This window comes from Astatotilapia calliptera, chromosome 10, assembly GCF_964374335.1.
Source record: "Astatotilapia calliptera chromosome 10, fAstCal68.1, whole genome shotgun sequence".
Lineage (NCBI taxonomy): Eukaryota > Metazoa > Chordata > Actinopteri > Cichliformes > Cichlidae > Astatotilapia > Astatotilapia calliptera.
The window spans coordinates 12967280-12993613 of NC_137431.1; the positions used below are offsets into that span (position 1 = coordinate 12967280).

General features: G+C 38.4%; 1 protein-coding gene and 1 long non-coding RNA gene across 3 annotated transcripts; both read left to right on the forward strand.

Annotated features, from left to right (window-relative positions):
* The first annotated feature begins 1746 nt into the window (after positions 1–1746).
* thoc2 (THO complex 2) lies at positions 1747–25511 on the forward strand. Of its 2 annotated transcripts, none has more exons than XM_026182963.2 (39): positions 1747–1894; positions 4392–4447; positions 4960–5051; positions 5459–5510; positions 5630–5700; positions 5853–5974; positions 6069–6202; positions 7032–7192; positions 7352–7444; positions 7624–7788; positions 9273–9445; positions 9650–9845; positions 9953–9991; positions 10122–10252; positions 12020–12121; positions 12817–12901; positions 13462–13555; positions 13679–13759; positions 13858–13954; positions 14283–14400; positions 14507–14686; positions 14827–14991; positions 15305–15580; positions 15780–15921; positions 16214–16371; positions 16770–16898; positions 16990–17121; positions 17238–17422; positions 18027–18202; positions 18403–18505; positions 18687–19072; positions 19374–19432; positions 20961–20996; positions 22955–23080; positions 23219–23285; positions 23396–23541; positions 23640–23716; positions 24401–24447; positions 24539–25511. In XM_026182963.2, exons 1-38 carry the CDS (start codon positions 1830–1832, stop codon positions 24426–24428), a joined length of 4698 nt encoding a protein of 1565 aa, XP_026038748.1. In that variant the 5' UTR covers positions 1747–1829; the 3' UTR covers positions 24429–24447; positions 24539–25511. The 2 variants fall into 2 exon arrangements, with proteins under 2 accessions (XP_026038748.1, XP_026038749.1); XM_026182964.2 differs by having other exon boundaries at positions 7624–7779.
* LOC145431536 (uncharacterized) lies at positions 20334–20931 on the forward strand. The gene is made up of 2 exons (XR_013911882.1): positions 20334–20474; positions 20791–20931. It is a non-coding gene; the product is annotated as an uncharacterized LOC145431536 (long non-coding RNA).
* Positions 25512–26334: the final 823 nt, after the last annotated feature.

The window sequence follows — 26334 nt, forward strand, 5'->3', positions numbered from 1 at the left end:
GATTTCTTTGTGATGGTATTTTTTAGAGACATGTGTTCTGCTTTTATACCTTCTAGATAACTTTGATTTATAGATATTTTGTAATGACAATCAAATGTAAATTAATGGTTTCTATTAATCATGTTATTTCACATAGAGATTGAAATGATCCTTTTTAAAGGAAATGATTATGTTACTATAGATGTGGCCAGCTGTATTTTCTTTTCGTCTCTCTGTAGCGAACGGGTACAAACGTACCTCATTGCTCAGATGTAGTAATTTGACAAATTGAGGCTGCATCTAAAATTATTTTTTAATGTTGGAAGAAATCACAATGTTGTAAAACTTTGACTCAACCTCAAATATGTAATCTCTCCTATATATTAACTATTTTTTTCCACTGTATAGTATCTAGTAATATCTAATATTAGAGACATGCCATGATTGCAATCTTTAAAAGAAAGGATTTTTAAAATGGTTGAGAACGATGTGTGTTTGTTTGGTTTTGTTTTGTTTTTTGTATTTGCAGGTGTTCAGAAATAGTTTTTCAAACTGCCAGTTTGGTTGGTTTGCGACTGCTGCGTGTTTAAGAGTTATAGAAATATTCTAAATTACAAAGCTTCTAAATTCTTTAGCCAACAATCATAGTATCAGAATTGTATATTATACAGTTACAAATGTGTAATATATTGTGAATCGGTGCTCATTTTATATTTACTGTTTCTTTTTGTGTGAAATTTTGGGGAATTGTCAAAGGAAAAGAATGTAAGTCTTTGACATTAATCTACTAATTTGTAAGTGCACACACAGTGCATTGTTTTTTTTTTCTTTGTTTTACCGTGGATTGTTCCGGTATTTCTTCTGTGTATTGGCCTGGCTGGCAGAATCAGACTTTATGAAAGAAGGTGTAATCATATTGTAGCTGAAAATGAACCTTATTTCCTCAGTGTCACTATAATCTGGAGAATCAAATCATCAGGTCTTAACCCTCCTGTTATGTTGACCCAGAACAGAAGAGATGTCATCTGCATCACTACAGAAAACCAGAAAATCAAAATTATACAAGAAAATTGTAAAATAATCAATGCCAGTGTTTCTGACCCAGGAACATAATTGGTGTTCCTGGAAACCAACATAACAAGAGGGTTAAACATTACCACATACATAATAACTTTTCATGTTAGGCAAATGAGAAAAACACATCTTAGACTTGTCTGTAAATTTACATGACTCATGTCATTTTGGAGCTTTTCTGTTTTGCATCAAACTGCTGAAAATGTGCAAACATCTGTACGTTTATACATATTTAAATATTTGCGTATATTAAATTTGTGTTTATATTCTATTTACAAAGTGCCCATTGCATCCTTTACGGTTTGTATTTATGTATGGAGATGTAACATGAACAGAATAAACCCTCTACAACTGTGTGACGACTTAATAACACAGCAATAAATATGATTTGATATGGTATTAGAACACCTGTACTGTAACTATAACTGGCTTTTACTGATGAAACATGAGTGCACCGGAGGATTATGGAAATCGCAGCTGTCCTGCAATTTGTTGTTTAGGTAGTTCTTAGAGAAAATGTTACTGGTAGATTTAAATTGGGTTGTTCAAGTGTCACGGGATTTTATTTAACTAAACAAGTTAAATAGTACAACGTGGAGAATCAAACTTATTCCAAGACTACACGACCATCACCACCACTCCGTGCGAAAACCTCGGACGCACAGCTGTCGATGTCCCACAATGCACCAGTGATCTAGCAGCGGCGGCTAACCACCACATTTGACCCTGTGTGTGCCATGATGATAAACTAGACATCCGGGCTGTGTGCATGGAAGATGGCGACACTTACCCTTCCTAGTGAATGGATCAAAAACTGGGAAAAAACAGGAAAACATGAGTTGTGAGTGCATCTGAATTTCAAGGCAGTGTTGAATTTTGCATCTTTTTACCCGTTGTTTACGAATAAAAACTATCGAGAATGACGTAGCTAGCATTCAAATATAAGGCCGGTCTTTAGGTGTGTTAGCTTGAGCCAAGCAGCTAAAATTTAAAGTGGCTTACAAGTGTCACTTACTTAAAAAAAACAATACATGTAATTTAGTTCCTGAGTACTGAATACAGTTAATTTGTTAGACTTGTGAAAAGAAGACGTCAATGGCTTTGAACGTCACCGTGGAAGCTAATGCTGTCTGCTAGCAGTAAGGCTAGCTTTACGCTCCCATTTGATTCGCCGTCAATGTGTAAACACTATGGCTGTTAACGCTAAGCGAGCTAGCATACACATAGCATACTCTTCTGTTGCTTCGATATCGCACTATCTAGTAAAGTGGAATAAATGTACTTCCAAAGTTCAAGGAATTAGCAGTTATCAACTTCGAGCAGACAACCGAGTATTAGCTGGCGAGAAAACCCCTTGGGCAGCCTGTTATAAACCTTAACACTAAATAATCGTGTGGAGGGAAAACAACGGACATTGACAAAACGCTTTAGCAGATTAGCCGTAACGTTAGCTACAGTAATTGTTTTGTTGAATTCCTTTTCGTATGCTTTAATGTTTAGTCGGGTAAGCCTGGAAGAATAAAGATGACGCTTTTTGATTCAGTTTAACAAAACGTATCATTTGACGATATATATTTTAGGAGATGAATATTTTAATCATAATGTTAACCTAGCTACAGCTAACGTCATACTTTTCTTAGCTGGCGTTAATTTCACCTAGATATTGGTGTAGGATAGTCGCTGTAAGGTTTGCATAGAGACTGTGGACATAGCCAAGGTTATTCATCGATGCACATCTGTGCGCTTGGTACTGTATAAAGACATCTCGATTATCAGAGTAAACTTTATCACTAACATTACATGTTAAACTTAATAATTTAAGCAGTACTGTAAAAGCCTCTCCCAACACCTTGATGTACGGCGACTGTTATCTTAAAATTAGTTTCTTCAGAACAAAAAATACAAGAAAAACGTTGCGTGAATAATAATTTCACGCATTAATGTTGAGTACTGCCATCGCCTGTGAGCTGAGACACAATAGGCTCATCCACAGTACTAGCTACGATTATGTGCTGTAGGCCTTGCATATTTAAGAAAGGCCTGCAGTGGGATGCACCAACTCAAACTCTCGTTCCACTATCTTGTGTCAATAACTGATAGTACTTTAACTGGAAATTGTGCCAAACAGTTGCAACTACGGGGTAACTATTAAAGTATTTCCATCAAGGCAAATTACCCGTTATAGCAAAGCTGAGTACATTGCAGTGAAAGTGTGATTTGGCAGCACAGTGAGATGCCATCCTCTGTAATGACAGGCAGCAAATGAAAATGTGGTTTTCATGTTGATAAGTATCACATTGTTATTACGTAACCAATATTTTTAAGCCATATAATTCATTGATATAAAACATTGTGGACATCTGGATCTACTTTTTTAAAAAAAATATTATTTAGTTATGCCAGGTGAGTTGCAATTAACCAGTCCCAGAGACCAGGGTTTAGCTTAAAGTGGTGAAAATGTTGTGTCAGCCTCATTATACAAATAGCAGCTTTGCACATTTGACCTTACAGGCTCTGGCAATCCAAGGTGTCCGTTTGCTGTAACTCTGACTTTTTGTAGCGTTTGCATTTCTTGTTCACAGTGTGTTTAGCACCTGACAAGCTGTTATCACTAACAGTTAAGCTGATGGACTGTGCTGCGTTTCTTACATAGGAAAGGAGCTAGTGTGCTCCAGTGTGTGTAATTGTACCTTTTAATAAATGGGATGTGCCTGGCAGAACGTGCTCTATTAGTCTGCCTTTGTCATCACTACTTCTGATATTTTAAGACCAGTCAAGCTGTCAACTGGGTGAACCGTTAAGTCTTTCAATCCACCAGCTAAGTTATCACAGTCAATTTAAGAGGGAGAAACATGGCACTCAGTAAATACTAACTATAAATCTGTGCGAGCGTTTGGCAACAGAGAAGGTAAGGGTTGTCCCGCCCAGAGATTCAGTCAGTAATCAATCCAGCAAACATAAGAGCCAGTGCTATTGTTATATACAAACACAGCAGTTTCAGCATAAATACTCGTGTAGTGACAATGTAGGTAATATAATATTTCTTGAGCTACTACATTGATAATTAGGATAAACCTAAAGCTTTTTGTGGTGTAATGTTAAGACTGGATTAAGGTGTAAATAAAGGTATAGTGTTATGTGGTTTAGAAATATAACTTGGAGGAAGTGAACGGGATATTACAAGAATAATGTTATGTAGAAATTGTTGGCACTGAACAAACGGATTTAAATAAGTTTTCATGCATCCTGGTTCGTTCATTGAGCTTTATAAGGGTTTTCATCATCATGTTTATGTATCCTAGTTTAATCTAAAAAAGAATTCTCTCATTACTTCATAGTGTACAACTCTGCAAAGACCTTACAGAGAAAGCAGATCATGGAAGTGAAATTAAAGGTGAGTTGAGTGTGACCCTTGTTCCTTTAATACTCTTCTTGTATGCATCTGTCACTGTATTTTAGCTTGCTCCTCATGTACACACGTCCACCTTGGGAATTCTCATAGTTTCCAAAATGAATGCAAAAGGTTTAAAATTATTTAAATTTAAATAATAAGTAGATTTAAAAAAATTAAATCAATGAAACACGGTACTATCCACGTGTAACAATGGCTGGAAGGTAGAAGGGAACTAAGCAGCCCATGTGGAGATTTCTGTTTGGTGTGTGTGCTGACACATGTCACAAAATCTCAGATAACACTGTAATCAAGTGATTTTATGTCCAAAAGGACAAATTTTACTATCACGTTGTGACAGTAAAGGAAATACTTTCCTTGTTTATTCAACTGCATTGAATCACTTACACTAATCTTTGATGTTTTAGTTTATGTTATGAATTATTTCTCAGTTACTTTTTTTATTTTAGTATTACGTAAAACTTGGCTTGTGCTTTTATCTGTTACCCCTACAGACATACAGACTGCCTTATATGAGCTCTGCTGGCAAGTTGTACAGGGGAACCTCAAGTTGGATCTTGTCACCAGCGTCCTTGGGGACATGATGGTACATGTGTTTTTAGCTTGTTGTTTTTACCTCAAGGTTGTTGTTGTTGGGCTTTTTTTTGTTTTGTGTGTTTTTCTTTTTTTTGGGGGGGGGGGGGTTCTTATTACCACCTCATGGTTTAACATTATTAGCCCAATAGCAATACATCTCAAATTTTGTTTTTATGTATAAAGTTCTGTATGTCAGGTGTATAAACACTATCGTTTTATTTTGGCACATAATGTGTTCAGTATTTCTGTGTAATTATACGTCTGTTTAAAGATATGATGGTAAATTACAGATACTAAAGAAACAAAATCTACCCACTCACAGGAGTTGTGTTGTTAGAGCTTCTTTGTACCTCGTAACAATAGATTTTGCCAAGCCTTAAACATTTTTACTTATCTTTTGTTTTGGTTTGTTTTCAGGAACTCCGAGAAGACATGCCATCAGTTTTAGCAGATGTGTTCAGTATACTAGGTAACTTTTCTGGTTTTGAGTTTGTTTATTTGTTTGATTGTTTGTTTTAGTACTATGACGACATTATCTGATTTGATATGTTTTTATTGTTTGTTTTTAATGTTTGTTTACTTTCACAGATTTAGAGACTAGTGCACTGGAAGAAAAAAACAAACGTGACCATTACACACAGCTGGTCGGAGCATGTTTGGTAAGTATTACTTTCTTATCAGCTGATAGAACAAATTGTATGCCACTTTCTATTTAAATTTATAGAGGCCTTACTGACTGTCGCGTCTCTAATAACGTACGAAAATGAACTAATTACTTGCCTCTTTTTTAAAAATTTGTTTCCCCCCCCAGTTTTGTGTCCCTGAAGCCATTCTGAAAGAGAGGCTGGATCCAGAAACTCTCGAGTCTCTTGGACTTATAAAACAAGCCCATCAGTTCAATCAGAAAATTGTTAAAATCAAGACTAAACTATTGTAAGTATAGAAATGTGATAAAGATGTAGGCATAGATAAGGTGCTTCATAAGTCCTTTCAAGATTTGTGTAACATTTCTTTTTTTTCTTTTCAGTTACAAACAGCAAAAGTTTAACCTGCTAAGAGAGGAGAACGAGGGCTACGCCAAACTAATCACTGAGCTAGGCCAAGACCTGTCGGGGAATATTACCAGCCATATTGTTCTGGAGAGCATCAAATCCCTCATAGGTAACAAACTGCTTTTTCATTGTCACTGCTTCACACATGGTGCTTCTGTTATCGTTTACACACTTCTTAAGGGTGTTTTTATCTCTCTCTCTGTCACTGATAGCCATGGCTGGAGAGATTATGTTTTCCTGTTGTCTAATAGGATTAAATGATAAAGTAATTACATTTTAAATCCAAATGATCTAAGGTCTGCTTCACTGTAAAATGCTTTGAAAAATCAGAATCAGAATCAGAATACTTTATTGATCCCTGGGGGAAATTATTTTTTGTTACAGTGCTCCATTTTAGACCAACATTAAGACAAGACAGACAATATGCTAACTAAGAATAGTACAATATATACATATATATACATACATACATACATAAGTCACTTATAAATAAATAGTTGGAAAAGAAACATGTGTAGTTGTAGCATCACACTTTCTTGCCATTATTCAGTGTCGTGGCTCTTTGTTTTCAGCATCAGTTTTGTTAACCAGACTTTATAAACTCAGTACTTTTTATTAATGTTCTTCAGTGTCTCTACCACATATTATGCATCAGGATAGTGATGATTTTAAATTGAATGTGTGGTTACTTTAGTGTATGATAAATTAACAATATTGGATTTCATCAGTCTGAGATCAAAGGAATAGTATTACAAGGCAGTTCAGATACAGAGGGGTGACCTAAAAATAAAAACCTGTATCCTTGTCCCCTACCGCAAGGAGGTCCGGTGGCTCTCCTGTTCTGTGTTAACCTTGCATTATAGCAGCAGAATTTGTGGACTAGCTGTTTTAAGTTCTCCTTTTTGGCTGCTTAGTTTTCCTGATTATTTTGCCTGCAGGATGTTTCAACCTAGACCCCAACCGAGTATTGGACATAATTCTGGAGGTGTATGAGAGTCGATCTGACCAAGATGAGTTCTTCCTGTCCCTCATCAAGTCTTACATGTGTGAGCCTCTCACCCTTTGCCACATCCTGGGCTTTAAGTTCAAATTCTACCAGGTAAGAACATCATAAAAATAAAAGAAGCCAGACTGTGTCTAGCAGTATAGTAAATGACCTCAAAGTTATTACCTGTGTTTTAAAATGTCTCCTATAATTGTAATCTCTGAATCATATTTATCACTTCTGTTTTCTTTGTTGATTTATGTTCTTTTTCAGGAGCCCAATGAGGAAACCCCAAAGTCACTTTACCATATTGCTGCTGCTCTCCTTCACTATAACCTGATAGAGCTGGAAGATCTTTACGTACATGTAAGGAAGAGACCTGCAAATCCAGCTAATTACTACATTAGTTATAACATCAACTAAATCTAGGCTTATGGATCATATATGCCTAAATTTACTGTTAGTTCAAATATGTTAATTGTGACTCTTGTGGACAAAGCATCGCCTCTAGACTGAATTTTTGTTTTGTTTTCGTGCTTTCCCAGCTTATGCCACTAGATGCCGCCATCATAGAGGAGCACAAACGAGACATCTCAGAGGCAAAGCAGATAGCTCGCAAGCTGGTCATGGTTGTGTTGCCCTCTGAGAAAAGTGAGGACAAAGAAAAGGACAAAGAGAAGGAAGAGGAGAAAAATGACAAGGTGATGAAGGTTTTTTTTTTCTTATTACGGTTGCATGCAGGTCTGTTCAGGATGGATGGAAGTGATGCAATACAAAAAGGAACTGTAGCAGAACTGTCTACTTGGAGCAGAATTACTGTAGTTGTGTATTTTACTTGGTTTTACTTCATTTACTTTCCAGAGTGAGTTTTGAGATTTTAGTTTCGTTTTTTTTATTGTTTAAACTGTTCCTTTTTAAGTTTGGTTTTTATTATTTTGAGTGTTTTTGTTATTATGATGCAGACAGTGTCTTACAGAACACTGAAGTTCAGAACATTGCAAAAATGTTTTTATTTTAGTAGTTCTTAAAGTTCACATTATTATTATTTTAGTTTTAAGTTGAGTTGTTCTTTTTTTCAGTTAAAGCGTTTTATCATACTCAGTTTTAAGCTTCGTTGTAGTTCACTGGATTGAAATAGAGTAACTTTGCTAAGAGAATAACATAAAAAATCTAATTTTATTGTATAAATTGCTTTTTTTAATCATTAAAGGGTTCCTTAGTAGAAAAAAATCTGGAACTTTACTGTACTAACAAGGTTTGATAGCTATGGATAAAATAAAAGAGATGTCAAAATATCAAACGAATGTTCTTATTTTTTGATTTCTAAAATATAAAATTCTGACTTTCTCCAAACAAAAGCATTGATTCAGTGTGTGACGGTAGGGCTGCTCAATTAATCGAATTTTAATCTCGATTACGATCTGGGCTTTCAACAATCATTAAAAATGACTGAGCCGATTATTAGCCCCTCCCTCGTGCTTTACTCTCACGCTGCTCTGTGTGGCAAATCGAGCGCACCTCTCTGCATTTTGAACACGTGTCACAACAATTAAGAGGACCCGAGGGAAGCTCGGAAAGCTAAGCAGAAGTTATTTGGAGAGGAGAGTGACTGCTGTTGGTTGAAAAGAGAGGTAAAAAATACTTCAGTGGTGTGGAAACATTATGGGTTCGCGGAGTCGTAGACATAGTGTGTAAACTTTGCTACAGTGTCGTAGCTGCACCACAGAGCAACACTGCAAAGTTCACTTAACATAGATGTTTACATTTTTCATTTATTTTTTATATTGCAAACATTTGCACTGTTATCAGTATTTGCACACTATTTTATATTATTTTTTGACAATCTTTAAAGTCATTATTCAATACATTGTTATTGTTAAATAAATATCGTCAAATAATCAAGATCTCAATTTCAGTGAAAATAATCGTGATTATCATTTTTGCCATAATCGAGCAGCCCTATGTGACGGTGTAGGCTAGAGAACAATTGATGCCAGCAAATAAAGAGGCAAGAAGTATGGTGTGCAACTGAAGGCACTAACATCTTAGTGCAGCCTCTTTGTCAGTTTGTTTTGTGACAGCAGCTGTGCTTAGTTCTTGCGTCTGCTTTAATTACATTAGTGAATGTTACTGGACGTTGGCATATTTAACAATAGACAGACACTTAGTTGCTCTTATTTTTTTGTGCTTACAGCCACCTGATAACCAGAAGCTTGGTCTGTTGGAAGCGCTGCTCAGGATCGGAGACTGGCACCATGCCCAGAGTATTATGGACCAGATGCCTTCCTTCTATGCCACTTCTCACAAGGCCATCGCACTGGCACTCTGCCAGCTTGTGCACCTGACTGTGGAGCCTCTTTACAGAAGGTGCTGATTTCATGTTTCATTTACTGCACACCATGTGTAGTCAGAGCCAAAAGAATGCACAAGTACATCTTATTTTACAGCTGGTTTGAATTTTTCTCAGTTTTATGTGTACAAGCCCACTGGGACATGGGACATGGAGAACTGATTTGGGAAAAAATATGAAATTAAACACAAACTTTGATATGCTCCTCTGTATTTTTTTAGGGCTGGTGTTCCTAAAGGGGCAAGAGGATGTGTAATGCACCCACTAAGGAGCAAGCGGGCCCCTCAGCCTGCAGAGAGCTTTGAGGACCTAAGGAAGGACACATTCAGCATGCTCTGCTACCTGGGCCCTCACCTCTCCCATGACCCTATCCTCTTTGCCAAGATTGTGCGTCTTGGCAAGGCATTCATGAAAGAGGTACACCACAAACCACCCTCTATTTGTTTTCCACATCTGCAATGCAGCCTTCATCTAATTGTGACTGCTATTCTGTGTTTTTCTTGTTTTGTTTTGTTTTGTCTCAGTACCAAAGTGATAACAGACCTGAGGTGAAAGACAAAATGGTGAGCATAAAGTCACATGGTTGTTACTTATAGAAACACTGATTTATTTATTTATCTATATTTAATGGGTTAATTTTTAGTTTATGTAACTTTGAGAAGCTTATTCATGTTAATGGTATCTTCATTGTAGGACACACTGTTGAGCTGTTTCCTGAGTATTGCAGACCAGGTGCTACTCCCGTCACTCTCTCTGATGGAGTGCAATGCTTGCATGTCTGAGGAGCTGTGGGGTCTCTTCAAACTCTTTCCCTACCAGCATAGGTAAGGACACGCACAGACTCACACTCATTTGCTGCACCATAGTATCACTCACCGCATGTGGTGCTGTGTAATTGTTGGTTCGTAAACCCTCAGGCGTCGCTCAAGGATGGTGTATACCAGCTGCCAAAGAACAACTACCACACACAGTCACACTCAGTTCTTAAAACAATGCTTGGTTATGCAAAGTGAGATCCGTGGCTCTATGTGCAATATACTTTTCTATTCCTCTAAGCAGTGCAAGAATTTTATTTTTAGAGCCTTTGATGGGACATTTTCACACAGCGCTGATAGGCACTGATGCTCCATATTCCCAGAGGATTTGTTTTACTTCTGGTTGTACATGTCACTTTGTCAGATGATAATACAAACTTGTAGATTACGTATGATAGTTGCACTTTGAAATACAGGGAAAGTTTCTGCATACTGATCTGTCTTGACAATGTCAAAAGAAATTATTTCTTGTATACTACAAATGGGCAGGTACTGTAGCTCATTTGCCAGTGGGGTTGTCATAGTACTAATGTGCAGATGCATTTAAAACATTTTTATTAGTGTTATTATTTCAAAAATGACACGGTTAATTATTGGTTTAATTTTGTGAAGCATGTGATACAAATTAGACATTCACGTTGCTGTCTTGACAAGAGCAAATAAGTTGCATAAGAAAATTCCTAAACTGCTTTGAACTGCAAGTTTAATGAACTTAACTCCCTTGAAAGCGTGGTCTGAGTTAGGGCTGGGCCATATCATACCTTTAACGGTAATACCGATATAATGTTGGGCAACGATAAGAAAATATTGCGATAGAATATGGGTAAAACGTGCATGCGCAGTGCCTTTGTTTTCATACGCACATGGCGGAAAAAGCATGGCGGCGACGCAGAATGAGAAGGGCGAAAGCGGATTATTGAATGAAATGGATGAACCTGAATTGATTTGTAAAAATGCTGCAGCTTCAGTGGTGTGGAACTGGTTTGGCTTTCGTCCGTCAGATACACAACAAAGCACTATTTTTGGTAGCGCATGCTAGCGGGCCGTCGTTATTACCGTGTTGTTTGGAAAATACGGCACACTTAAAATCAATCCTTTGATTTTTCTGAAAATCGACAGTGCCCCTTATAATCCCGTGTGCCTTATGTATGAATTCTGGTTGTGTTTACTGACCTCGAAACGATTTTATGTACACGGCGCTCGAAAATCTGTCAAATGTTTTAGTACGACTTTGCTAAGCTACAAAGCCGCAGCGCTTGATGGATTGTCGGAGCATTACGGCTATCGTAGGCAGGCGCCTCGCGGAGTGATACGTACTGTGCTTCAACATAATATTACTGTATTATGTGTGTATAACCTCTTTTGTGGATATTATACATGGTTATGCTGAGGATATGTCGGCCAATTTCCACTGGAAATGCCTTTTGGTTAAACTGTCAGCAAGGAATTTGCATTCGCACTGTTAATTTTTATATAACTTTAATGCAGATTAAAAAAACAGCTGCTTGTTTCAGTGAAAATACATTGATGGGTTTTTTGCACTAATAAAGTTGTGGAGTTGTAAAGTATTTTGTCTAGTGTCAATTATATCGTCAGTTATATCGTTATCGCAGATTTTCAAATGTATATTGTGATAAATATTTTTGGTCATATCGCCCTGCTCTAGTCTGAGTTCTTATAGATGTGAAATTGTAGATTCTTAATATGTCATACACTGCCATTCTTACAGGTGTTTTTAAGTTTTTACCTTTGCTTTCTCATTATGTGTTCTCTAAGGTATCGGTTATATGGGCAATGGAAGAATGAGACATATTCCAGCCATCCATTATTGGTTAAAGTCAAAGCTCAGACCGTGGATAGGGCCAAATACATCATGAAGTAAGTAAAATGTTTTTCTGTGCCTTTGGATCATCTTTTCAACATCTAATATTGTTGAATCTTCAAGTGTTGATCAATCTTTTGTCTGAAATCTGTCAATTTCATATTACCTTTCAATGATGTGTGGTACATTACTAAACTCAGGAACAAATTTTGGATAATAGTTGAATATTAATCACTGTTATCGTTGCATGACACTAAACGAGCAGGAGCAAATGAAAGTTTACTGTGTGTGTGTGTGTGTGTGTGTGTGTGTGTGTGTGTGTGTGTGTGTGTGTGTGTGTGTGTGTGTGTGTGTGTGTGTGTAAAAAAATGTTGTTATTATTAGTAGTAATAGTATTATTATTCAAGTTGGACATTTAATAGAAATATGCAGAGATTTGTTTGGTTTTTAGTTAACCACTTCAAGTGAAGCTTTGTTTTAAGCACAGTTAAACATGAGGATGTTGTAGCAAAAGGGGGACTTACTTTTGATGCTGGGCAAGTAATTATCCTAACACTGTCCTGCTACTGGGGAAAAAAATAGTAACAGTTCTCTTATTTTAAGATGACAACCGTAAGAACATTTTCCAACTGCTTTGAAACTTATAGAAGTGACAGTTTTTGCTCACAGTGCTCTTTGTGTCATCTTGTGTTATTAAGTCTTTTCTCTCCCCTGTCCTCCCTTTCTTTTCCTTTTTTGCTCCACTCTTCAGGCGGTTGACCAAAGAGAACGTGAAACAATCTGGAAGGCAGATTGGAAAACTGAGCCATAGTAATCCCACCATCCTCTTTGATTATGTAAGTCCCTTTTATTGCAATTATTTTATTTTACTGTGTGTGTCCACAAACTACAAAGAGCAACCAATCCTGCATTTTTATGGCCGTAAAGAAATACTTCTCTAGACATGTGGCACCTTTTTTTTTTTCTTTTCTATTCCATACAGTTGCCAGTAAGATTTCTCTCTGTGTCCTACAGCAGGCTTGGTTTCCGATTACATGGTTTCGAGGAATTGCTCATGTCTAGCGTCCTGCTTGCAAATTCTACATCCATTAATCAAATTTATAGTCACTTGGCAAAAACTAAATGGCAGGAAATGTTTGCATGGAAAAAAGCAAAATGTTTTGAATGAAATTTGTTCATACACATCAGTAGGACATTTTGTTCTGCATCTGGGAGACTGATTTTAACAAATCAGTGCACCTCACAATATAAGACTGCTCAAATGAGCATCTCATCTGTTTCAGTGTGTTCAGACACAGTTTTTTTTTTTGTTTTTTTTATATGTGACAAATGCTATAAGGTGTGGTGTAATGTGTAATGTCATTTTTCATCCTCCTCCTTCGTTGTTTTATGGCAGATCCTGTCTCAGATACAATGGTACGACAACCTCATCAGCCCCGTGGTCGACTCCCTGAAATACCTCACATCCCTCAACTACGATGTCTTGGCCTGTATCCTACACTTTTTTTTTCTCTTTTTTTTGTCCTTTTTTCAGTTTGTTAACAAGTGTGTGTGCGTTTCTGAGTTGTGAGGGAGTTGTCCGTCTGTGTTGTTCCTTTTAACTCTGTCTTCAGATTGCATAATTGAGGCTCTGGCCAATCCTGAGAAGGAAAAGATGAAGCACGATGACACTACCATCTCCTCGTGGCTTCAGAGTGAGTGGCTTCACGGTTTCATTTGCATGAAAAAGAAAAGAAATTGTTTGATATTTTAATGAATATCTAACAAACACCTGTTCTTCTGATACGCCAAGGCCTGGCAAGTCTGTGTGGAGCTGTGTTCAGAAAGTACCCGATTGAGCTGGCTGGCCTCCTTCAATATGTCACCAATCAACTAAAAGCAGGGAAAAGGTGAGTGGATACAAACTGTTTAGCAGAGACGGCATAGAATTACTAACTTGCGAGTCCAAGGACCATTGGATTTTTTTTCTTTCATATTACTTTGCCTGATAAAATATTTTTTAATAATCATTTCAAATAATAAAAGATACATACTTGCTGTACAACTTGTAATATCACTACCGAGAAATCAGAAAAGATTTAATTAATCCCACTTTTAAAAATATCATAAAATGTCTTTAAGGAGATGAGCATGTGGTTGTTTTTGGCGGTCATTGTCTACTTTGCTTTATATGTTTCTTATTTAAACATATGAGGAACTTCACTCTTTTTACTGCAGTTTTGACCTGTTGATCTTGAAAGAAGTGGTGCAGAAAATGGCTGGCATTGAGATCACCGATGAGATGACCTCGGAACAGTTAGAAGCCATGACGGGAGGCGAGCAACTCAAAGCCGAGGTATGAGACTAATGCAGTCTCGTTAGAAAGAGCTGTAAGATTTCTTGAGCCCGTTGTTTTAATCTCAGCGCAGGTGCACGGATCATGAGTCTGATTCTCTTTGCAGGGTGGATACTTCGGCCAGATCAGAAACACTAAAAAGTCGTCTCAGCGTCTGAAGGAGGTGCTTCTGGATCACGAACTAGCACTACCGCTGTGTTTACTCATGGCCCAGCAACGAAACGGCGTGGTTTTCTTGGAGGGTGGAGAGAAACATCTTAAACTTGTTGGACATCTGTATGACCAGGTACTCACCCTCTCACAGTAAAATTAAACAGTTGACTGACCTTGCATTTGACAACTAAATTGAAACACATCTAACAACAAAAACTTAAGAGACTATGTTTCATTTGTTCCTATATATAATTAATAATTTACTTCCTGCAGTGTCATGACACACTAGTGCAGTTTGGTGGTTTTCTGGCCTCCAACCTCAGCACGGAGGACTACATCAAGCGGGTTCCCTCTATTGACATCCTTTGTAACCAGTTCCACACTCCACATGACGCTGCATTCTTCTTGTCTAGGCCAATGTATGCCCATCAGATACTGGTGAGTAGATCACTCTAATTTTTTTCAACATACTGCCTTTGAATTGTCTCAGTCCTTATGGACTTGATTTCCCTCATTGAAACAAAGATTTCAAAAAGTGGGTTTGAAAACTGACTGAACTCGAGTCTTATGAATAAAATGGAAATATTTTAAAAAGTAACTTTGTTGTTTAAGTTTGAAGTTTTAAGACTTTATGGTATATCTGTCTCTTCACAAGTTTAGTTTAGTTTTTTGCTTGAATTGCTTAAAATGGATATTGTTTATTAACTTGAAAAAATTCAGGGTCCTTTAACTTCATGCTCTCTTCATGCAGTCTAAGTATGATGAGTTGAAGAAGGCAGAAAAAGGTAATCGGCAGCAGCAGAAGGTGCACAAGTATGTGGCGGCCTGCGAACAGGTGATGACACCGGTGCATGAAGCTGTGGTATCGCTCCATCCAGCCAGGGTCTGGGATGATCTCCGCCCTCAGTTCTACGCCACCTTCTGGTCCCTCACCATGTACGACTTGGCCGTGCCACATGCTGCCTACGAGCGTGAGGTCAATAAGCTCAAGGCGCAGATCAAGCAAATTGAGGAGAACCCTGAGATAGTGAGTAGCTTTTTGAGAGTTGTTGCTGGACAGCAGATTGCAGATTTATTACAGAAATGATGTTTTTGATTTTAATCAGTGTAATTTCTAAAGTCTAAGGACTAAGATAATATCTGTGTGAAGTACTTGTAAAATGATTGTGATCAGTAATTGGGTGTATTTATTTAACTGTTTTTTGTTTGATTTATTTCCAATGTAGCCCTTGAATAAGAAAAAGAAGGAGAAGGAACGCTGCACTGCACTGCAGGAAAAACTACAGGAGGAGGAGAAGAAGCAGCTGGAGCATGTCCAAAGAGTTCTACACCGCCTCAAACTGGAGAAAGACAACTGGTTATTGGCCAGTAAGTGATTTAATGTTTGGTGGTATTGATGTATCTTAGTCAGCTTGTGCACAGTCTTTCTAAATAAGAAAAGAAAGTAGTGCATCAATTTTCTTTTGACCCAAAGAGAAAGCTATAAATATAAATTCTGCTGCATTATTTACAAGCATTTCTCACTAAGCAAACATCCAGCAGCTGCATGGCTGTCAGTTAATGTAATAATGGGGAATAAAGCTGATGTAATGGGATCATTCATGAGAGAAGATATAATGTCCATTGTTTTTCCAACACAAATCTAAATGCTTACTGACAGAATCCACAAAAAATGAGACCATAACAAAGTTCCTGCAGCTCTGCCTGTTCCCTCGCTGCATCTTCTCATCCATCGACGCGGTGTACTGTGCCCGATTCGTTGAGCTTGTCCATCAGCAGAAGACTCCCAACTTCTGCACCCTACTGTGCTACGACCGGGTAAGAGGTTGCGCATGACAACAATATTTAACCTCCACTTTTAGAGCTTCTTAAAGCCAAAGTGCTTTAGAAAGAAAAATAATAAATATTCATAATGTGATTAATAAACTAGGCTCTAATTCATCCCGCTCTGCAGAAGAGAAGGAGTAAAAATAATCCATTAAAATAAAAAGTCTTTATCATTGAGTGGTTCTTCAACCATTCAAGTGAATCATGTTAGGTTGAAGTGATATACTAAGAAGGTTCAGCTGAATGATGATTAGCATAAAAGCTTGAACACTTACCATAATTTGTGTGGGCACTGCCCCTTATTTTCCAATAATATACATGCACATTATAATGTATAGATCATGCTGCCTCAGTCGTTAAGTAAAATCTGTCCACTGTTCCCTTGGCAGGTGTTCTCTGCTATCATTTATACTGTGGCCAGTTGTACGGAGAATGAGTCTCACCGCTATGGACGCTTCCTCTGCTGCATGTTGGAGACGGTGACCCGCTGGCACAGCGACCGTGCCATCTATGAGAAGGTGTCCATGTCTACATGTTCTGTGTACCTGGAAAAATTTCTGCTGCGTGTTGAGCTGGATGTGAATCTTTCTTGTTTTTGTGCGGTCGTAGGAGTGTGCCAATTATCCCGGCTTCCTCACCATCTTCAGAGCCACAGGCTTTGATGGAGGAAACAAAGCAGATCAGCTAGATTATGAAAACTTCCGCCATGTGGTTCATAAATGGCATTACATGCTGACTAAAGTGAGTTGTCTGTTCACCATTACTCTTCTATTATATTCAGTCCAAATGATTTTAAGCATTGCTCTTAATGGTGTGTGTTTAACCATGATCTCACCCTTTCTTTCTCCCCCAACCAGGCATCCGTTCACTGCTTGGAAACAGGAGATTACACCCACATCAGGAACATTTTAATAGTACTTACCAAGATCCTGCCCTGCTACCCGAAGGTCCTGAACCTGGGCCAAGCACTAGAGTGCCGTGTCCACAAGATCTGCCTTGAAGAGAAGGATAAGCGACCAGACCTCTATGCCTTAGCAATGGGGTAACATTGTGTGCTGATCAGCTCTATGTGGAGCTTATAGTTAACATCTATCGTGTGAAGTGGGGTTATGAACTCTTATCAGACATGTAGGAGTGGAAGCTTGTATCTGTAGCTGAGATGATTATGTTAAAATATGGATTGGTGCACTTGATTTTTAGCCCTAGAGTGGAGATAGTTGTTAAGTGTTGATAATTGAGCCTTTTAATAGGTGGTAAGGTGACTTTTAATTGGAAGAACCTAATGCCACTGACCCATTAACGCTACAAAGCAAGTCCATTGTTTTAAGTATGCAGACAGGACAGAACCTGGATTTCTATAAACATTTGAGTAAAAATCCTATATGCAGTGAATGTTGTTCCGTGAACGTTTTCACTGTGTATAGGAAAGAATTGTGTTTGGTATTGGATATTGATCAGCACATACGTGTGTGTGTGTGTGTGTGTGTGTGTGTGTGTGCGCAATCTATGATTAGACATATACAATGGGGCTTATTTTACCTGATATTTACCCCTTTCTAAAAGTTTAATTCTTGCACTGCGTGACACTGAGAAGTTCTTTTAGAAGTTTTGTCTCTGCTGTTGCAAACCCTTTATGCGTCTTACAGTTATTCAGGTCGCTTGAAAAGCCAGAAGGTGCACATGGTCCCTGAGAATGAGTTTCATCACAAAGAGCAGCCAGCACGCAGCGCCACACCTGCCAGTCAACAGAACGGCCCCGGCAGCACAGGCAAGCCTGCCACTAACACAAGCAAGACCGAGGAGGGGACTTCAGAGGATGGTGGTGAGTGAAGGATTTTAAAGTGAGACACCTACCACCTTTCTCTCTAATCTGACAAACACTAAATTCTTTGTTGTGTATGTCTATATTACTATTTTCCCACAATGATGCAGCATAAACACTCAGTGCTTCAGTTCCAATATGAAAGCCTGTAATTTTAATAAACCCTGTCCGACTATTTATTTATTTATTTTTTTGGGCAGATCGGGCCAAGGATAAATCTCAGGGGACCACAAAGCCAGTGAACAAAGCCAACAGTGCAGCAGCCAAAGTGACCACCAGCAATGGCAACGGTGCTCTCAACAGGTAGGAGAATAAAACAAAGCTTTAAAAAATCCACCAGTTTCATCGGCTGCTGAAAGTGTGTGCAGTTTGTTTTGTGATACAGCAATGTATAAATAAAATATAATTGAGTGTTGGATTCAGAAGATTTCTCTGTGAAGCATTTTCAATGAAATGGTTTTGAAAAGGAAAAATGTCTCCGCAGCACCAAAGCCGTTAAAGAACGGGACGACAAAGAGAAGAGTGGGAAGGAGAAAAAAGAGAAAAAAGAAAAGACACCCGGCAGCACACCAGAGGCAAAGGCGGAGAACCGTCGGGAAAAGCAGAGAGATGAGAGGGCAGGGAAAGAGGAGCGGGTGGTGCGAGAGGGTAAGGAGAAGACCCCGAAGGCAGACAGGGAGAAAGTGAAGCCAGAGGAGAAGAGTGGAAAAGACGACAAGGTCAAAGCCGGGAACGGGGAGCCCATGGAACCGTCCAGGGAGCGTGATGCTGTCAAGGAGGCCAAGAGCAAGGAGAAAGGAGACAGGAGTGCTGTGGCCGGGTCCCTCAAGTCACCAGGTCCCAGATCTGAGTCGGCTGAATCTGAGAGGGGTAAGAAGCCGTTCCAGTGGTGTTAGACTGCTCATGAAAGTGTGCCGTAACATTTTGACTTCTCTGTCAGGCCTCTTACGAGGTCCGTACACTTCATCTCATTTATTCTTCTACTTCTGCGACAGTTTGTCCACTTGGATGCTGACATGCTTTACATTTGTAAATCACATGAATTCACTTAAGTAAAATTAAATATTTAGATTCAGCATTTTCTTACCTTTTGTAGCATGTTTGTAAGACATTAAATGGATGGCACTAATGCACAAATTAACACCAGTGTCGCTCGGCTTGTCTCTCACAGATCACAAAAGACGAAAGCTCGACAGTCACGCTTCCCCGTCCCACTCCTCGTCTGTTAAGGTTAGTATGGCTTGAGGAAGGCTGTGCCAGTTTCTTCTCTATCTGCCGGAGCGTTCCCTGCCGTTGCACATTCCAGCAGCCCAGAAGATCAACAAAGGAGAATTGTCGCACACGGAAATCCCAACCATAGCCATGGGAGTTGGAAAGCATTCCATGGACATACGCATGATATTTTGCAGAATTGGGAGAGATCTCCTCAAGGACTTAGCCAAGAAAATATTGTGTATATTGAGTATTTTCATATTGAAATATTTACCTATTTTCATATTAATGAAAGCAATCAGTGTGCCTTGGGAAGAAAGAAATTTTTTAAGCATTTCTATATTCCATGTGGAGTTTTTTGTTTTTTTTTGTTTTTGAGAATAATACTCACCTGAAGAAAAAAAAAAAGGCTTGCCAAATAAAGAGCGCTCCATAGGCAATTTTTTTCCCCCCCATACCCGGAGCAGTGTTTTACTACTTGAAATGATGCCCAAGAGTTTTTCCCCCCTCCTTTTTTCTGAGCTGTGAAGAGTTCCTGTTTTTTGTGATGTGAAATATTTCGCTAACCCCGCAACGTCCCCCGGATGCAGCACAAAGATGGATGGTGTCCAGCATCTTCCCTGCTGTAGGAGTGCCTCTGCTGCAGCTGAGTCCCTCTTCCATCTCCGCTTGTTGAAACGTCCTTCACGGAGTCTGCACGTCACGAGATGCAAGTCCAGTCAGTCCTGCCGAGTCCCCTCTCCCCCCCTTCAGTGCTATCCCTACGACTTACCAGCCAATGGGATCTTCAGTTGTACTACCTCCTGGCAAGCAATGAGTCGAAAACCAGAGCCACCAGCATCTGAGATCAACGGAGAATGTGAATGTTGCAGTTTTCAATCTACCAAAAATACAGAAGAAAATAAGCCTACCCCTGCAAAGAGAGAGGCAGTGAGGGAGAGAGTGGGCGAAGCCTGAATCGTCTGGAGCGTTGCCCAAACCACTGGAAGCTTGTGATAGGTCTTTAATTTACCCTTCCACCAGAGAAATAGGCTCCATGTGTCTTTTCCATTCCTGAACTGTAAGTGACAGCAACAGTTACCTATGTAGGGATGCAATCAAGCACATAAGAAATTGAGTGATTTGTCTTATATATTTATATACAAACACACGCGCACACACACACACACACACACACACGCGCACACATACATTACTTTCAGCACTTGCACTTTAGATGTATTGAAAACCAGCTGTGGTGTAGGACTTCTATTTTAGGTCAGACATGTCTGTAGTATTAAGACTAGCAGTTATTTCATATATGCTCAGGGTTTTTCTATTTTAAATATTGCAATTCCAGATGATGACTTCTCCTCTATGTTATAACCTTGTCAAAGCCTTAGTCCTTGAAGGTCAGAGGTCAAGGGAGAAGTGTGCTGTTGGTCCGGCCAGCCCCAACTCCCCACCTCCCCAACCCCTTTTTCCAACTCTCTGCTGCTGTCTGACAACCTCCTCCCAATCCCCCACCCCCTCCCAGCTCATCTGTCATCTCCATTCATCCCTACAGGACAATAGCATCGAACCCAAGGAGTCCACATCCAAGGTTTGAATTAACTCTTCTATTCCTAGCTTTTTGTTCACAAGTCAAAAACGTCTTCAGCTTTTCACATGAAAAAGTGTTTGATATCATGTGATTCGGTCTTTTGTTCTCACACTTTAAAAAATAAAATAAAAATAGTTGCTCGTGTGAACTGCCAAAGCTGTAATGTGCAGTTTCATGTAGAAAATGTTTTCCTGCTAAACTACACCTGCCACTTGGAAGAAGTGTGCATGTAGCTTACACTAGACTGCATCAGCTAAAGACTGCATTTAGGTGAATTAGACATGACTTGTATTCATTCTCATGATTTTTAGCAGCAACTTTAAGGTGTTTTTTTTTTTTAAGATGGTTCTAGTCAATTGCTAGAATCATTAGCTTCATTGCCTAAATAATAAGTAAAGTCATTGCAGACCTTAAAAAAACAAAAAACATGAAAAAGCCATAAATACCAAACCGTAATGCTGCTATGTTCAGGTTTTGTTGAAGTATCTTCACCTTGTTCACCTCTTTTTATGTCAGCAAGGGCAAATTAAATACCAGACAATAACATGAAGTCCCAGCTGGCTGTGTCCTTAAAAATTTATAACTAATATATGTAGCATTACACAGTACACTTTTATAATGAAAACCATCAGTTACTGAGTACTATGTGCTGTTATAGGGCCATATTTCTTGTTGGACAGCAATATTTTATCAAGACAAAGTAGATATAAACTCAAGTGTCCCTTCATTTCCAGCTGATTGTAACAGGTTTATATTTTTAATCATAAATATAAAGAATCTGTGAATCTTAAAACTTAATCAACGCAGATTGTTTTATTAATTAATAGTTATTCATTATAATGGGTTCAGGATAACATTTTTTCCTACTCTGCCTCTGAGCCAGTAGATTAGACTACCCTCCAACTTCAAATGAAGGTAATTTCATTACTTTGATAGCCTAATGTATTATAACTAATTTATTAGGGGATTTCTGTTTCATATTATAAATCTATATTAGTGGAAAAATGATAACTGAACTAAATGTAGTGGGATATGCTCTGCCCTGTAGGCTCACCCCAGCATGCTCCAGGCATCACTGCTAGAAAGGCACTGCAGCTACCTTTGGGTTCTTCATATTTAAATTATTCAAACATTTTTATGAAGGACTTTTATTGACATGTTAATGAGAAAAACCTACTTAATAGTGATGGTACATTTCAGCCAGTTTGCTTCACAAGTTAATCCACCAGTGGAAACCTGGTCAGCTGCTAGCCAATCAACTTGCCTCATCCACGTCATTGTTGGCCGCAGGCCACCAGTGATGCCTATATTATGTTTATAATGTCAGCCTTTGACTTAAGACTATAAGATGTGTTCGCATGCCTATGTATCTAGATTCATAAGCCCTTTATCAACATTTGTGCTGTAACTCCTGTATTGAAAGACGGTGTAAGACTTTTCAAACTGCTCTGAAAAGTATATTTCATAGCTCTCACTGAAAGCGAATCCCTTGCATGTTGTGTCAAACATACCTTTCGGGTTATGTAATAGAACTATCAGACTGAGTGTCAGTCATACTGCAACAAACAAATCACAAACTAACTTGACTTTAAATGAGTTGACAGATGGTTTTTCTCCTTTGGACTCTTTCGTTGTTGTTCTCATAATGACAAACAACTCCACCTTAGTCTAAATGCAGATCTCAGCCCACTCTGAGCCACTGTGAACTCTTTGTTGAACAGTTAGTAGTCACGTGTCACATGACTGAATACCAGTCAGTATTTGGAAGTATGTCATCAATGTAGAGTGATTAGGAAAAGTACAATAGTAAATACTTTTCTACTTGTTTTACCACCATTGTTGGCATATTCCCCCCCTGCAGTGCTGTATTATGTTTAAAGTTATACTAACACTTAACATAAAGGCACTGCTGTCTGTTTGAGTTGTTTTGTTCTATTCATATGTAATTGTTCTTCCAGCACCACATGAACTTCAATTCAGTTGCCCGGTCCAAGAGCAGAGAGAGGGAGATGGAGAAGAAAGACTCAGAGAACACACAAGGCCGATCCAAAGAGAAGAAAGAAGAGCGGAAAGAGCGAAAGAGAGTCAGTGTCTAACCGCCTCATCAACTATGTGAAATGGATTTTTTTCAGATTTAGTTTTCATATTAGAGGGAGAGGCAGTAGCAACAAGGACATAGTTGAAATATTAGTTATTATTAAATCATGTCATTTGTCTATCAGGACCACACTGTCAACGACCGTGAGACGAGCCAAGAAGCCAAACGCAGAAAGGATGAGAATGGGACCAGTAAGCGTTTGTTTTTTGTCTTTATTTTATTTTTTAAATCTGAAGGAGCTCTCAGCCAAACAAGGACAACATAAAATAAAAATTAATATAAGCCAACATTTTGTTCTTAGATGCCTCCAAAAACAGCAAGAGCACAAGTCCTTCCTGTGACTCCCCGCTGTCGGCCGAGAAAGAGAAGAGCAAAAGATCCAAATCATCCAGTAAAGAGAAGGCCGACTCTGTGAAACCCGAGCGGACGTCCTCTGGCGGCAAGAAGGTCAGACTCAGTCGCTGTCGCGCACTCTCCTGAGCCGTCGACTAAAGGACTTTATTGTCATTATGTACTTTTTTTTTCTGTTTCTTTTTGTGCTGCAGGAGTCCAGACATGACAAAGAGAAGTCTGAAAAGAAAGAGAAGAGGGACAGCAGTGGAGGAAAGGAAGAGAAAAAGCAATATCCTTAAATATAAAGCGACATTTCAGTGTGAAGGTGATTTTAATGAACTCTTCGTAAATTGCCGTCTTTATTTCAGACTGTAAATCCCGACCAGTGTAGATGGAGTTAACTGATTTAGCCAAATACAGTTTTTATCAAGTTAAGTAGCGTTTCAAAGATACTTATAGCTGTTCGCGGCACTGAATTTGTTTTCTATTATGGGATAATTACATTCATTTTAGTATATTATGTGTCCGTACAAACACTCAGATCCAATAAGGATTGCAGCAGATGCCACATTTACGCTTACAACCAAGCCCCGCTGGCTTGTTTTTAACTGGCGCTCTTAACCTCTGCATTGAACTGTTTGATTCATCTTATTTGAACATTTAGTGGTCGGCTTATTTCCCCTCTGGCCCAGTGCGCCAGTCTAAACTGATCATGTGACTTCAACTTCATATTTCTAGATGGACATTTCAAAGAGCCAGTGTGCCAGTCCCTTTGCTTATACACCTCATATCAGGCAGGCTTACACACACTTGCAGTTAGTTGTGGGTTTCTTTTGTCGGTGTATTATTTAGAGGACTTTCTCAGCACTGCCACGCACTCATTTAACAACCTTTAAAGACTTTTCTCGTCACTACATTTTTATGAGCAGCTGTTTCATCTTTGAGCATTTCACCGTTTCCTTAACAGTCGTACTCATAAATCCTCTGACAAGCACAGATAATGTGCACTAATTAGTGAAGGTAAGACACATACAGTTTCTTTGTAAGTGGCTTTAACCGTTGCTCCGTGTCTCATGGTTTGTTCTCTTCCTCTTCGATCCACGTGCTGCAGCGGAACTGGAGAAGCTGTGCTTTTATCTGCGAGACATCTGCAACTCCATCTGTTGTGAACCCATATTCTTCTTCTTTTTTTTTTTTTGGCCTGATTGGCTTTTTTAGTTTTTTTTCGTTTTGTAAAAATTCCACCTCAAGTCTTGTTAGTTCTACTCATCTAAACTTAAAGATCACCTCATTATTTTTCCATTTCAAACAACGGTAAACCAGCGGAAACTTTTTTTTTTCTTGGTGAATTTGTATCCGTTTTTTGTTTTGTTGTTTGTTTTTTGTTTATTATTATTATTATTATTATTATTTGATATGGGCGCAACATGCTGCCGTAATCACAGTGTTATTATCCTAATTAGAAATGTGGTTACTGTATGAAATGATCTCTTGGTTGCATCTGGTCATAGATTCAATAATCTTATGCTTGAAAATGTCTACTTTTTTGTACAGTGTCGGGCTTTTGCTTTTTGCTTGTTTTATTGGAGTTAACATGCTTTCCATGCTCACTTACCTCATATCCTTTTGAGATACGTAGATACTTTTATTTATTTATCTCCACCTTTTAACCCGAGTAAGACGGTAGATGTGAGTAAAATGATACAAAGAACCAGTTTGTATATTGTGTACAATAATAAAGAGGGTAACATGAAATTCACATCATGTTATTTCTGTACTTCTTGTTTTTTTTTAAATGTCCCATACAGCTCTTTTGTGTTTTTGGTTTTTTTCCCCCCTCGTGTTAAACAGGTTTTTACATAATTTATAAAAATGTCAGTTTGACGTTGATTCAAATGTAGAATTGTAAAGGAAAAAAATCACACACACAAAATCTGATACTCTGTACTCCAAATACGGCTGTTTCAAAATGACTTTTGGAGATTTTATCTGCTGTACTCAATGAGTGTAAGCTTTTTCTCTTTTTTTTTCTTTTTCTTTTTTTTAAACAACAACAAAAACAATAAATAATAGTTTTCCTAGTGTGTCAGTTTGATATTGTGTCTATCTTCCCTTCTTTTCTTTGCCATGAATGTAAGGACATGCATAAGGAGGATTATCTGCAGGCCAGTCACTCAGCTGGGTTGGGGGGGGGGATAAAACAAACATCTTAATTTACAGTATTATACTTTAAAATAGTCAAGTGTATAAAGAATTGACTTTAGATTTTAATTTTTTAAGCTACTTCACACTGACCTATTGATCATTTAAGCATAAAAAGGTACAATTCAAGGGATGAACCAGTGATATGTCTACATTAACAGACAGCTTAGCAAAGCTAAGCTTTTAAATAGTATCTTTAGGCACACCATCCATCTGTTGCATTTCTTTTAGTCCATCCATGAACACAATTTGGAAGACAAAATAATTATTTGCACCAACAATGTGATTCTCAAAGAGCTTTTAGCCAGCTGGACAAGTGAAGGATCTCTGAATCAAAACATATCTGCAGATGAACAATATCTGAAAGTCATGACCTAAAGAAGTAGGAATTTGTTTTTGTTTTTTTAAAGCCTCAAAAATGTTCTTAATGGAAGAGTGGCTGTCAGGAGGCCATTCTTACAGAAGGAAAACAGAACAATCTGAGGTAATAACAAAAGAACTGGACTGAAATATCAGTGGCAACAGATCTGATGGAGTGACGAATTACTTTTGTATTGTCTTGACAGTATACAGTGCCTAAATAAAGTTGTATTGAATGCTTCAAATTCTGAATATATACAGAAGAGGTCAGGAGAAACGTGCAACAGTGACTACAGCCATTTGTAACACGTGGCGGAAGCTTTGATGTGGTTTATGCTGCATTTT

What these genes read in the sequence shown, in the direction of transcription:
- thoc2 (XM_026182963.2), top strand. Translation starts at nt 1,830, where the DNA reads ATGGCGACACTTACCCTTCCTAGTGAATGGATCAAAAACTGGGAAAAA. An exon ending in TGGAAGATCTTTACGTACAT is followed by an intron (nt 7,445 to 7,623) that starts GTAAGGAAGAGA and finishes GTGCTTTCCCAG; the next exon opens with CTTATGCCACTAGATGCCGC. An exon ending in CAACTACGATGTCTTGGCCT is followed by an intron (nt 13,556 to 13,678) that starts GTATCCTACACT and finishes CTCTGTCTTCAG; the next exon opens with ATTGCATAATTGAGGCTCTG.